General features: G+C 37.1%; 1 protein-coding gene across 2 annotated transcripts; it reads right to left on the reverse strand.

The window, feature by feature from the left end:
* Positions 1 to 1259: 1259 nt before the first annotated feature.
* On the reverse strand, positions 1260 to 3508 carry LOC109212164. Of its 2 annotated transcripts, none has more exons than XM_019375784.1 (2): positions 2966 to 3508; positions 1260 to 2856 (listed from the first exon to the last, which is right to left on the reverse strand). In XM_019375784.1, the coding sequence occupies exon 2, from the start codon at positions 2700 to 2702 to the stop codon at positions 1494 to 1496; it is 1209 nt and encodes a 402-aa protein (XP_019231329.1). In that variant the 5' UTR covers positions 2703 to 2856; positions 2966 to 3508; the 3' UTR covers positions 1260 to 1493. The 2 variants fall into 2 exon arrangements, with proteins under 2 accessions (XP_019231329.1, XP_019231328.1); XM_019375783.1 differs by having other exon boundaries at positions 2962 to 3508.
* Positions 3509 to 12521: the final 9013 nt, after the last annotated feature.

Below are 12521 nucleotides of genomic sequence, written 5' to 3' on the forward strand. Positions count from 1 at the left end.
CCCCGGCCAACTATATTTTCTTCAAGAATTTAATTATTCTTTTCAAAATTCACACAAACCCAAATGAACTAATGTGCTACTTTACTTTTTTCACATAAGAACAACGTTGAAATGTGAGCTCGATAACTAAAAAGAAAACACTTTATTTTGTTGAAAAAGAAAGTATTTTTTCTACGACATGAAAAAAAAAATATTCAGTTTGTTGAAATAAAAGAAAATACTTTTTTACATCATGAAAAGAAAGTAGTCGTTTTGTTAAAATGAAAGAAAATATTTTTTCTATATTAAAAAAAAAAAACCTAGTTTGTTGAAATGAAATAAAATACTTTTTCTATATCATGAAAAGAAAGTACCATTTTGTTAAAAATTTCTATTTCAGGAGAAGAAAATACTTTTTCTACATCATGAAAATATTGAAATGAAACAAAATACTTTTACTACATCATGAAAAAAATATACTCATTTTGTTGGATACAACATGAAAAGAAATTACTCTTAATAATAGTTCTATCTAGGGTGGATGTGGTGTGGTGGGTGGGTAGGGGTGGTTTGGGGGGTGGGGTGGGGGCCGGTTGGTGGAGATTGGTGTGGATGGGGAATAGGGTGGAGAAGGTTGAAAAAGAGTTTCGGAAAATAGTTTCCTCCAATTGGAGAAAATGAGCTCATGAGGAAAATATTTTCCAAAACATTTAAGCTAACCAAACATGAAAAAATTGGAAAACATTTCCGGAAAGTATTTTCCGTCAAACCAAACACACCCTAAATTGAAATCAAGATCCATTTCGAGCACTTCAGTTTCAAGTTTATCATGGACACAAACATTAAATCCATGCACATATGGTTCACTCAAAAGTTCAGACTTCGACAAGATGAGATTAAACAGAACACTCATTCAGAAGTCTGAATTAACCGAGTAAAAAAGGCAACCTGATGCACGAAGCATCCCGCATTCACGCTGAGTCCCGAAAAGGGCTGCATCACAAGGGGTGTGATGTAGGCAAGCTACCCTGATGCAAGCATCAGTAGTTGATTTCACGGCTCGAACCCGTGATATATAGGTCACAACATCACACACAGATAACTTTACTGTTGCTCCAAGGCTCCCCTTCTTGAATTAAGAGAGTGAAAATGCAAAAACTTGGAACTTCAAACACGATAAGATTAAACAAAACATGAACACTTTAAGCAGGTAATGAAATTTTACCTTGCTAGTAACATAAAAACATGCACAGATTCAGTGTTATCACCAAGTCTTGAACTAAGTGTTAGGAAATGAAAGATTCATAACTTCTTGAGATCAGTGTTAGAAAATGAAAGATGTAAAGACAATTCATAATACAGAAAAGGCAGAAGTTCAAGGAAAACCTCTTCCTGATTATACTAATTAAACTGGAAATATTTCAGTCTAAGCTCAACTACAAGCTAGTAAATTCAAGCAGATTTTAAAAATACAAGCAACTTCTTTTGTGAACCTTTTCAATTGGAACCACAGTTCAGAAGAAGGCCCTGCTGCCATAAAACACTCTTGGGCTTTGGCCGCTTGGACGCGCTTGTGGTTTCTCACTTGAACCGGAGCTCTCTGTGTTGTCATTTCCATTTTGGACGGCTAATCCACTTTCCATGTCCAGAGGAAGTTTCATCTTTGCTAGAGCTTCCGTGAATTGCTGCATGCTTTTCATATACATATCGACTATCTCTTGCTGCACAACCTTTTGCTCTGGTACAATGCTCACGTTGACAACTGGAGGTGTGAACGTGCTAACAGCAATAGAAGGCGTGGTGCTATCGACCTCTTTGGCACTGTCTTTACTACCATCCTTCAGAGGCAATACAGACTCCTCGATCGGAGAGTTTGATGTTTGTTTGGTGTCACAAACAGATGGTGAGTTTGATTGAGAAACTCTGGTTGAAGTCTCTAACTTCTTGATTTCAGTGGCATCTTGACCTTCAACAACCGCACTTTCTGACGTACGCTCAACGTTCTCGGGAGAGATGTGATCACCATTTTCCGTGGAGTTGATATGCTCAGAGCTTTGACTATCCAACTCAGTGCAGGGAATTGAATAATACTCAGTAACCATTCTTTCATTTTCATTCACAATTTTGGGATCCGGGAATTCAATGTTAACCAACTCACAAGGAATACTGTCAGCGATTCCACGACCTTCGTCACAGTCATTTGCTGCAGCCAAAGAATGGCCTGGTGTGGGAATCTCTAAGACTTCTGGAGTTGCACCAGTATATGTTAGTGTCAATTGCACAAAACCGGACGGGGAATGGAAGAGATCACTCGACGACAAGGAGAATTCCTGTTCTAGCTTTCCATTCTCAGCAAGAACATCACAAAGAGGAACTAAGGTAAATCCCAACAACTGATCTTGCAAATAATTCTTAACCCTACTCATCATCCAAATCTCACATCTCACTGATGTTTCAACACTCTTAACATTGAGTCGAAGACTCTGATTAAAAACTGGATTCTTTCCCCCACCATTAATAGTATCCGTCGAAACAGCTTCTTCTGGATAACTAATTAAGTAAATCTTTGCATAAACATCTTGTTTATGATATATGCATATGTTATGAATATCTCTAGCTTGATGTACATAAACATCAAGAACCCCAATAGAATCAGACTTTGGTTTCAAAGGGTCATAAACAACAGGTGATTTTGCCATAGTAACTATTTTTTGAGGTTCCATTATTAAAAAAAGTTCACTTTTTTGAACTCACAAAATCAAGGTGACTGCTTGAACTGAAAGTGAGCACAACAACAACAACAACGACAACAAATCTAGTATATTCTGACAAGTGGGGTCTGAGGAGGTTAATGAGTACGCCGACTTTGCCCCTAACCTGAATTGAAAGTGAGCACAAGTATTCAAAAGTGAAAGCAACAGAAATACTATTGAAAGGTACTCAAACTGAATTGTGAAATTGGGAGAATTGGTTAGCACTTACGTACATAAGAGCCAGAGCTGAACTTTGTCCCAGCTTCCACCTTCAGATTCACTGCTTAAGTTAAAAAAATAGACTGATTTTGTGCAAAATTGTAGCACAACTAGCAGACCAAATCAAGAATTAAATATTGGGTAACTGTTTCTAAACTTTCTCTAGAGCCCCCAAAAAACCAAAGGCAGCATACCCAAGAAAGCAGCCAACTTTATAATGGACACCAAATTCAAGATTTCAAAGGCAAAATTCAAAGGGAGAATAAAAAGGGACCAATAATTCACAAGTATCTTGAAGATTACAGTAAAATGTGAGGACAGAGAGAGAAAAGGGTATTAGGTATTTTTCTAATTTAGTACACTCCTTAAGGAGTATAAAGACAAAAAACTTTTTTTCTTTTTCCTTGCTTTTTTGTGTATTTTTCTGCACAGAAGTCAATCTTTGAGTTTTGTGTGGAGCCTTGTGGCTGCTGCTACCTATAATTTAGGTGGAGAGTGATGGCTAATAAAATTCATAGAACTGTCTGACTTCTGAATTGAAACTGTAGAGAGAATCCAGTTCTTGAAATAAAAGTCATAGGTTTTGATTAATTATTAGTACTTGGAGCTGTTACTTTTATACTGCTTTTGCAATAATGTTACTTTTATACTGCTTTTGCAATAATGTTATGTACTAGAATGTAGATTTTAATAATGGACATTTTTTTTTTTATCAAAATAATAATGGACCTCTATTATTGAAATCTTTGAACTGTTACCTTACTTTGACCTGACTGTTAACAATTTGACTACTACTTCCAATGTGTGCGAAAATAACAACGTAATTTGCAAATTACTTCTCTTTTGTCTGATTATAACTGTTAGGGGTATTTGGAAAATAATATATATTAGCTTTAATATTATTAATATCTTATTTGGCAGTGTTTTTTAATCACTTTATTTAGTATTATTTTTATACATAGCATTAGCAATACTTTTCTTAAACCGAAGGTCTATCGAAAACAGTCTTTCTACCTCTCCAGGTAGGGGTAACATCTGCGTACTCACTACCCTCCCCAGACCCCACCCGTGTACTGGGTTTTTTGTTGTTGTTGTTGTTGTTGTTATTATTGTTGTTACCATTAGCAATACGATGATTTTTAATACATAGATAAGCATGCAGGGACGAATCCATGATTTAAACTCTATGGGTTCAACTTTAAAATTTTTTAACATTGAACCCATTATATTTTTAAAGTTATGTATTCGTATCTATTATTTTTGTAATTTTAATGAATTTACTATGCGTCGAAAGTTAGGGTTCTATTGAACCCGTAACTGCCACATTGCATCCGCCCTATAAGCATGTATAAAGACAGAACTGTCCTTTTAAAATCTGTAACACAACAAAATAAATAATTGACAGAAAATAGTTCCAATATAACTAATCTCAGCATTACTAAGCTATATTACTAATACACAATATTTAGTACAACAATAATAACATACCCAGTATATCCCACACCGTGGAGTCTGGGGAGGGTAGTGTGTACACAGACCTTACCCCTACCTTATGAGTTGTGAGGATAGAGAGACTGTTTCCAATGGACCCTCGGCTCAGAAAAGCATAAGCACCAGGAAAGCATAATACACAATATTTAGTACTATTCTTATACTGTTACACCCCATGTTTTCGTACGTGAGAATACGTCGTAAGTCAATTTATGTAAGTTCAGAAAGGATATTATATTTGAAAGTACATAAAGTAAGTTAATCATGTTACCATGGAGGTTACAAATCTTTAAGATCACGGATAACAGGTACCAAGAGGGTTGAAAGGCTTAGAAGCTAAACAAATTGAAGAAAATAAGTTTCGTCGAATGCTGACAAGTTGGGAATGTTATAAAATATACTTTTGGGGTGAGAATAGGGTGCTTAACATTATAAGGAGATGAAGTTATGAGTTATTTTAGTCGTGTGTTATGTTTTGAAGTCAAGCGAGTTGTGGAACAAAAGTTGGAAAAGGTCATCACAAGTTACATTCATAAATGTGTTGAAACTTAGGTCAATTGTAGCTGAGCTTTTATCCTAATATGCTTGGAACTAGGGGATGATCTACCTATTAAATTGAAGATCTATGAGTCTAGTTTCTAATTCATTAAACCTCTTATCAATACGACATTGGAGTAGAGTGATATATGCATTTTTGCGAGACTGCGCAGACTGCTAGGTGACAAGTAGGTGTGTAACCTACTTGCTTAAATGAGAGTCCAAAAAGGGGCTACTTCGGGTCGTCCAAAGAGCCCATTTGAGGGTTTATCTCCTGTAATATAACACTCATTTTATAACAAAATAACCAGACCTAAACCCGTGCAAACATCCTCCGAAAAATTGCCCACAAACCCTAACTGATTTTCTCTCCTTTTCAAGTTCTAGTTGGAGGTAAAACCTAGAGTTTGAATAACCAAAATATTAGCTAAGTTATTCAAGAAATAAGGTAAGTTTACTGCTCTATTTCATCCATTTTTTCTGCTGGAGATGTATGGAAAGTTGTTCTATAATTTTTAGAACTCACGGGATGGTGATCGAAATCCGTGAGCTCGCATTATTCACTTGTAGCGGACTGTTTTGTGGACTTTTTTGTGTACTATTGTTGGATTGCGTGTTTTACTACTATTTTATGGAGTTTTGAAGGAGGAAGGGTGTGGAGAAATACCAAATAAATGCAGAGTGGTGGGCTGGTCATTCGTCGTAACATTTTCGGGCTGTTTGACACTACTACGGTGGTCGTTTTGTGTACGAAGAGATTGGGGTGTGTTAGGCTGTTTTGTAGTATTTTGTGGTGTATATAAGTTTGGAAAATAATGTATATATGTTAATATTGTTTTGTTCTTGTTGTTGTTGGTATATGGTATTGGAGGAGGGCCTTGTTACAGGGGAGATGCTGCCCAAATTTATGTAAACGAGTTACTAGTTTAAGTTGCGGACTTAGCCTTTACTCAACACTAATATTGAATCTCCTTATGCTGTGGTAGATTGAGTTGAGTTGTTCGAAGAATTTCTTGGAAGGTATTAAGGACTCAACGGAGTTAAGGTATATTAAGGCTAAACCTTTCCTTCATTTTGGCATGATCCAGTAACTACATGTGTTTGATAATGAGACATAAAGAGAAGTTCGTATTCCTAAATTTATGTACATTGGCCTAGTCTCATAAGTTACAGCATTCTCCCTTATCAGGACTTCATATTTAGTTTACTTTTGTATTCTTTCAGCCAAGAGAGCAGAGAGTATATATATATATATATATATATATATATAGTATTACAGTATTTTCACCACCATCGAGTTATAATCGATGTGCAGGCCCCTATTGAGCAACCTTTGATCAGATGGAAAGTTATATACCAAGCCTACTATGGCCGAGCGCCTATGAGCGAGCCTAGAATGGCCGAGATACAGAGCCTAGTATGGCCGAGAGCCTATGAGCGAGCTTACTACGGCAGAGCAGTTACACATACAAAGCCTTATAGGGACGTACATCTACTTTACTTACTATATTGATAGAGATGAGTCAGTATCAGCAAGTAAACATACTTTCTAATCATATTTGACTCCCAGGTACTTTTAGTTATTATATTATAAGTTTAGTTTCAGCTTTTAGTTATTCCGTTGTCTTACGTACTCAGTACATTATTTCGTAGTAACGTCCCTTTTGCTGGGGACGCTGCATTTCATGCCTGCAGGTCCTGATAGACAACTGGATAGACCTTCCTAGTAGATAAAGTCAAACATCGGCTTGATTGGTAAGCTACACTTCCTCGGAGTTACCAAGTCTATACCTTGGAGTCCATTTTATATATACAAGTTTGATGGGTAGGTCGAGCCCTTGTCCCGATCATGATACAGTTCAGTTATCCCTAGAGGCTTGTAGACGAGTCTTGTACATTTTTATATCAGTATTGTGGCTTTACCATCCCTATGTAGATGTTTAGTTTGGTACTGCTAGTTGTAGACGTTATTTTCAGATGATTCAGAATAGGCCTCATCGGCCTAAGTTGAGGCTTACCCCTCTAGAGTTCACAGTTACAGAGTGGTACGCTCGGGCCGAGTATGGCACCGGGTGCCGGCCATACCTCTTCAGGTTTGGGGCATGACAAACTTGGTATTAGAGCAGTTTTATCCTAGGGAGTCTACAAGTCGTGTCTAGTAGAGTCTTGTTTATGAGTGTGTTGTGCACCACACTTATAAGTAGGAGGCTACAAGGCATTTAGGACTGTCACTATTTCTTCTTACTCTAGATTGTGTGGTAGATCTTAGTTGTAAGATTCAAACTCCTAACTTTTATTTTATTCGTAATACAACGCTACCTACATCTAGAAACACAGTTGGTAAGAGATTGAATGTGGCTGTAGAAGAGTCGAGTCAGAAGAACTCGATTTTTCATCAAGCTTACGATGAGTAAATGTGAGGTCTTCAGCATATCATATGTGTACTAAGAAGTGTAAGCTTCTTGGTAAGATCCTTAAGGCATGAATATTTATCCACCCATATGGTAAAAAGAAACGAAAGAATCAGAAGGTAGATACAAGTTTCAATAAGTAAAAGAAGCAAGGTGGCGAAGGGTACGAGGTACCCAGTTAGTGAAGATTATCAGTATTTAAAATTCAGGCGGGGAAATATAAGTATTTGAGTTACCGTCAACAGTAACTGAAGTATGTACAATTAGCCATACCCATCTTAGTTATGCCCTGTGGGAGCTAACAAATATTGTTTAAGAGAAGGATGGGATATAATGATCCAGCTGGGCTTAGAGTAACCCAACTGGTGGATAGATTGTTAGCATTAGCTGACATTTTCAAAGGATATTGCAAATGTGGTAATAGTTCTCTGTGTGAGATACCCCGATGGTGCACTCTAGAATAGTTCATTTAGATATGAATACTAAAATGTCCAGAAAAATTTCAGAAGAAAGGCAGTGGAATCCTAGAAGGGATAAATATTTACCTTTGTATGGCTCCCATCCCTAATAAAGAGAGAATGGTAGGCGACCCGAAGAGCCAATAGATAGAGCAAGGGGAGCTAAAAGTAAAAGAATGTTTTGTTGAAGTTTTCAGAATAAGGTAATAGACAAAAATATTAGCAGGAGAATAAGAAGAGAGTAAATAAAGTATTATGAGTAAGATGTGATAAATGGGTGATAACGGTAAATCAAAATATGATATGATGACAGATTCCATAGTCAAGTGAAGGAAAAGACAAGAGCTGATAGGCCTTGAGACAATAAAAGAGTATAGGCCAAAAGTCATATCCTCATTTCGAGAAATGAGTTGGTGAGTCCAATGTGATTACTAGAACAAAAATTTAGACCCCCAGAGTAAGAGAAATCAGCATGGTCTAGTAAACAAGATAAACTGAACATCAATAAGGGATCGAATGATGTAATAATAGTCGACATCAAGAAAATTTCAATTCCAGCAATAACAAAATAGACAACAGAAGAATAACCTTTAAAGGCCATTCAGGAAGACGCTCTGCCAAAGAAAAAACTTTGAGCAAAGTTAAGCTTAAAGGACTAGGTGTGCCAGTTACACTAGGTGTCACCCTCGTGCGTAAGGAATTCAGTTATCCCTAGTAGAGAAGGGTTACCGCAAGGCGATAAGAGCCAGTGAAGACGTGAAAAGACACCAAAGATGAAGAGGTAAACTATATATAGGTAAATATTCATAGCATTAAATGCTAGTACTCCCCTAAAGGGGGGAAGACGGTGTGATATGGTAGTAAGTCGGAGTTATGTAGTTCAAGTAACTATGGAATAGTAAAGATAGAATGCGGTAAAAAGGCAAAAGGAATGAGATTGCATTTATTCAGATCCTATAGATATGTTACGACTCCAGAACATTATTCAAGCACGATGTCAAGAGAGGCAGTAAGGGTTCCCACACCAGATGTTATTGATAAATAAGTGCGAATACACATTTGATAACCCAAGAGAGGTTACATAGAATATGAATATGAGCATGTACTGACGAGTAGTTAGTAGTTGATTCAAGAAGAGCTTAGTTATGGCTAGAGAAGAGGTCTTAGATAAATCAGTAGATCATGCAAGATAAACGTAGTGAAACCCAGCATAGGAAATTCAGTCTCGCAGATACGACATCGTAATCCTTGAGAAATATTCAGATAGGAGTTAGGGTAGTAGAAGGTACAATATAAGTGTTACAGAAATAAAAGTGAGTGCCACTAGGGAGACAATCAAAATTTCAATTCAGAAGCAACCCTACGAGCATAAGGGCGTGGAGGTAAGTAACTAAGGATAATGATAGGTGAGTAAGAACATCAAAAATCCTGTGGGGTATACAATGTAATAAGCTCGCAGTTTTACAAGAGTCAGAGGGTCTCCCCTAAGCACTGCAACAAAAGACTAGCTGAGAAAATAAGGAAGAAGGCTTCAAGCTAAGCATAGTGAACTAAAGAGGAAATGATCTTATTACAACAGTCTCACTACAACATTGTATACACTCTACAAGAAAGTGGCACCTATCGTGGCTAATGAACGGTAAAAAAAAGTAATATTCGAGATCATATGAGTTGCACGAAATTCCAATAGGTGTGGGCACTAAGATAAGCCAAGTACTCATGCAACAAGTGGCAGAATGACTAGGAAAAGTAATTGCTTACTTTTTAAGAAAGATGAGAAGGCACGAATGGAATTATTCAATCAATGACCCAGAGTTAGTTACACTATGAACGCACTTAAGATTTCGGAGTATTATCCATGCAACAAATATGTTGACATTCCTACAGCTATAGGAGACCCCGATACAAGTTAAAAGAAAGAATTGAGTCCACCTCACAGACAAAGGCTTGAATTGTTAGAAGATGATATTATGGATGTTCCATAGCGTCCACCAAAGGAGAAAGTAACAACTAATACCCTGAGCCGCAGATAGGAAGATAGCTTAAGCCTACTTAAAGGCTAAGAGAGAAGAGGAAACTAAAGAGTTACATCAGTTAAGTGAATCAGGAGTCTTATTATTAGACCCAGATAAATATAGATATCATGATTCAAAACACTATAAAATCACTCTTAATATCAGAGGTACAAGAGAGATAGTACAACAACCATATTCTATAACGACTCTAGGATAAAGTAGTTAGAAAGGTGCCAGCCTCATAAGGAGTAAGTATGAAGCTCCCACTGGATTGTATATGCACCAGAGGTGCAAGTATTATAGTAGAGCTTTAAGGTGTGGATGTGAATTCCACCAATGTGGAAGGGAGGTTATGAAAGCCACAGAAGATACGATGCGAGATTTAAAGGTAAGAAAGGTAAAGGTAAATGAGGTACGAGATACTCAAGTGCATAAGGTTGTGAATAGTCAAGACTTCAGATAGAGGTGTAGAAGCGCCGTGATTCACTATCCAGAAATGATAGTTGTGTCGCCAATAGCATATCTTCCAGCCTATGCTTTCCAGGTACCGAGAGGTCTAGTTAAGAGAGTAAATAAGAGTTAGAGGTGATGTGATGTCTCACTTGAGGTTCCAGAATAACATAAGAAAATCTATGGTGGTAGCAAGTTATAGGAAGGTTGGAATAGTATAAATAGATATGTGTAGGTCGCAAGCTAAAGTATGGTAGAGCGACAAGGTTTTAGGTAGACATGAGTAAGGATAAGAAAAGGTGAGTGAGAAGGTGACGAGAATAAGTAAGTCCTCGGGATTAAACCCATCAAAACAAGAGAGCTGATGGTTTCTATAAGTTATAAAAAGCTCAGTATAGCTTGAATAAACTCAAAGGAGTTTAAGACTAGGGGCATTTAGAAAAGATGGAATGCTGCCTTGGTAGTTGAATAAGAGTGTAATTGTGATAAATGATAAGAGAATAATGTTTAGGCCTTTGATTGAGTAATGATTTAAAGAAAAGGGATTTTATGAAGTGCACCAGATTAGAATACCCCACATAGGGTGAACCACATTGGGATGCCATGAAATACGATTATTGAAGTATAGTATCGCCCTAGGTGGATTAGGAAAATAACTTCAGATGTTCCCCGATGAGACTTGAGCCCTAACGACAATTTATTATGTAAGAGGTTTCAAGTTACCAGCGGTAGATTATAGATCAACATTAAGGCGAATCAACAATAGGCAGATAAAAGTTCCAAAGTATGAGATGAGATTAGGCCGTCATTCTTAAGATGAATAGTAATGAGGAAGAACTAAAGGACTTAGATTTATACATATGGGATAAGTAGCGAGAGAGTAACCTGGAGTTGGGTAGCAAACCTCAGTAATAATAAACCGAAGTAAGTGTTATGGTATAGTATAACCTACCTTGATGTAGTAAAGCCATAAGGATAGATATACAAGGCTACGAAACAAGATATAGCAATGGTCGTAAGTTCGACAAAGTACCGAGCGAAGAACTTCAGTACACCTATATATACCGGGAGGAATAGCTTGCCATAGTTCTGTATATATTCACAAAGTAAGGCCTAGAGATTGGCTACAAGCCGGAGGAAATAGGAGAGAAGAGTCGCATAGGTTCCTGTACAAGGACAAAGTTGTACAAGCTGCATGATAGAAGATAACAACAATTACGAGATTGGAAGAATTCCGATGACATGTAGTGGTGTGAGAAAGAGGCCTAAAGGGGGGAATGCCTGGGCGTTTGGATTTATTTATAGAACAGTTGCCTAGATGACAAGGACAATATTAAAGTATTCGTAACAGCTACAGATTAAGATACTGATACGCACATCAGTCAACATTCGAGGACGAATGTTCCAAAGGGGGAATGATGTTACACCCCATGTTTTCGTACGTGAGAGTACGTCGTAAGTCAATTGATGTAAGTTTAGAAAGGAGATTATATTTGAAAGTACATAAAGTAAGTTAATCATATTACCTTGGAGGTTACAAATCTTTAAGATCACGGAAACAAGTACTAAGAGGGTTGAAAGGCTTAGAAGCTAAACAAATTGAAGAAATAAGTTTCGTCGAATGCGATAAGTTGGGAATGTTATAACAAGTACTTTTGGGGTGAGAATAGGGTGCTTAACATTATAAGGAGATAAAGTTATGAGTTATTTTAGTCGTATGATAGTCGTGTGTTATGATTTGAAATCAAGCGAGTTGTGGAACAAAAGTTGGAAAAGGTCATCACAAGTTACATTCATAAATGTATTGAAACTTAGGTTCGTTGTAGCTGAGATTTTCTCCCAATATACTAGTAACTAGGGGATGATATACCTATCAAATTGAAGATATATGAGCCTAGTTTCTAATGCATTAAACCGTTTATCAATATAACATTGGAGTAGAGAGATATATGCGTTTTTGCGAGACTGCGCAGATTGCTAGGTGACAAGTAGGTGTGTAACCTACTTGCTTAAATGCGAGTCCAAAAAGGGGCTATTTCGGGTCGGCCAAAGAGCCCATTTGAGGGATTATCTCCTGTAATATAACACTCATTTTATAACAAAATATCCAGACCTAAACACCTGCAAACATCCTTCGAAAAATTGCCCACAAACCTTAATTGATTTTCGCTCCTTTTCAAGTTCTAGTTGGAGGTAAAACCTAGAGTT

The sequence above is a fragment of the Nicotiana attenuata genome, unplaced genomic scaffold (genome assembly GCF_001879085.1).
Source record: "Nicotiana attenuata strain UT unplaced genomic scaffold, NIATTr2, whole genome shotgun sequence".
Classification (NCBI taxonomy): Eukaryota; Viridiplantae; Streptophyta; class Magnoliopsida; order Solanales; family Solanaceae; genus Nicotiana; species Nicotiana attenuata.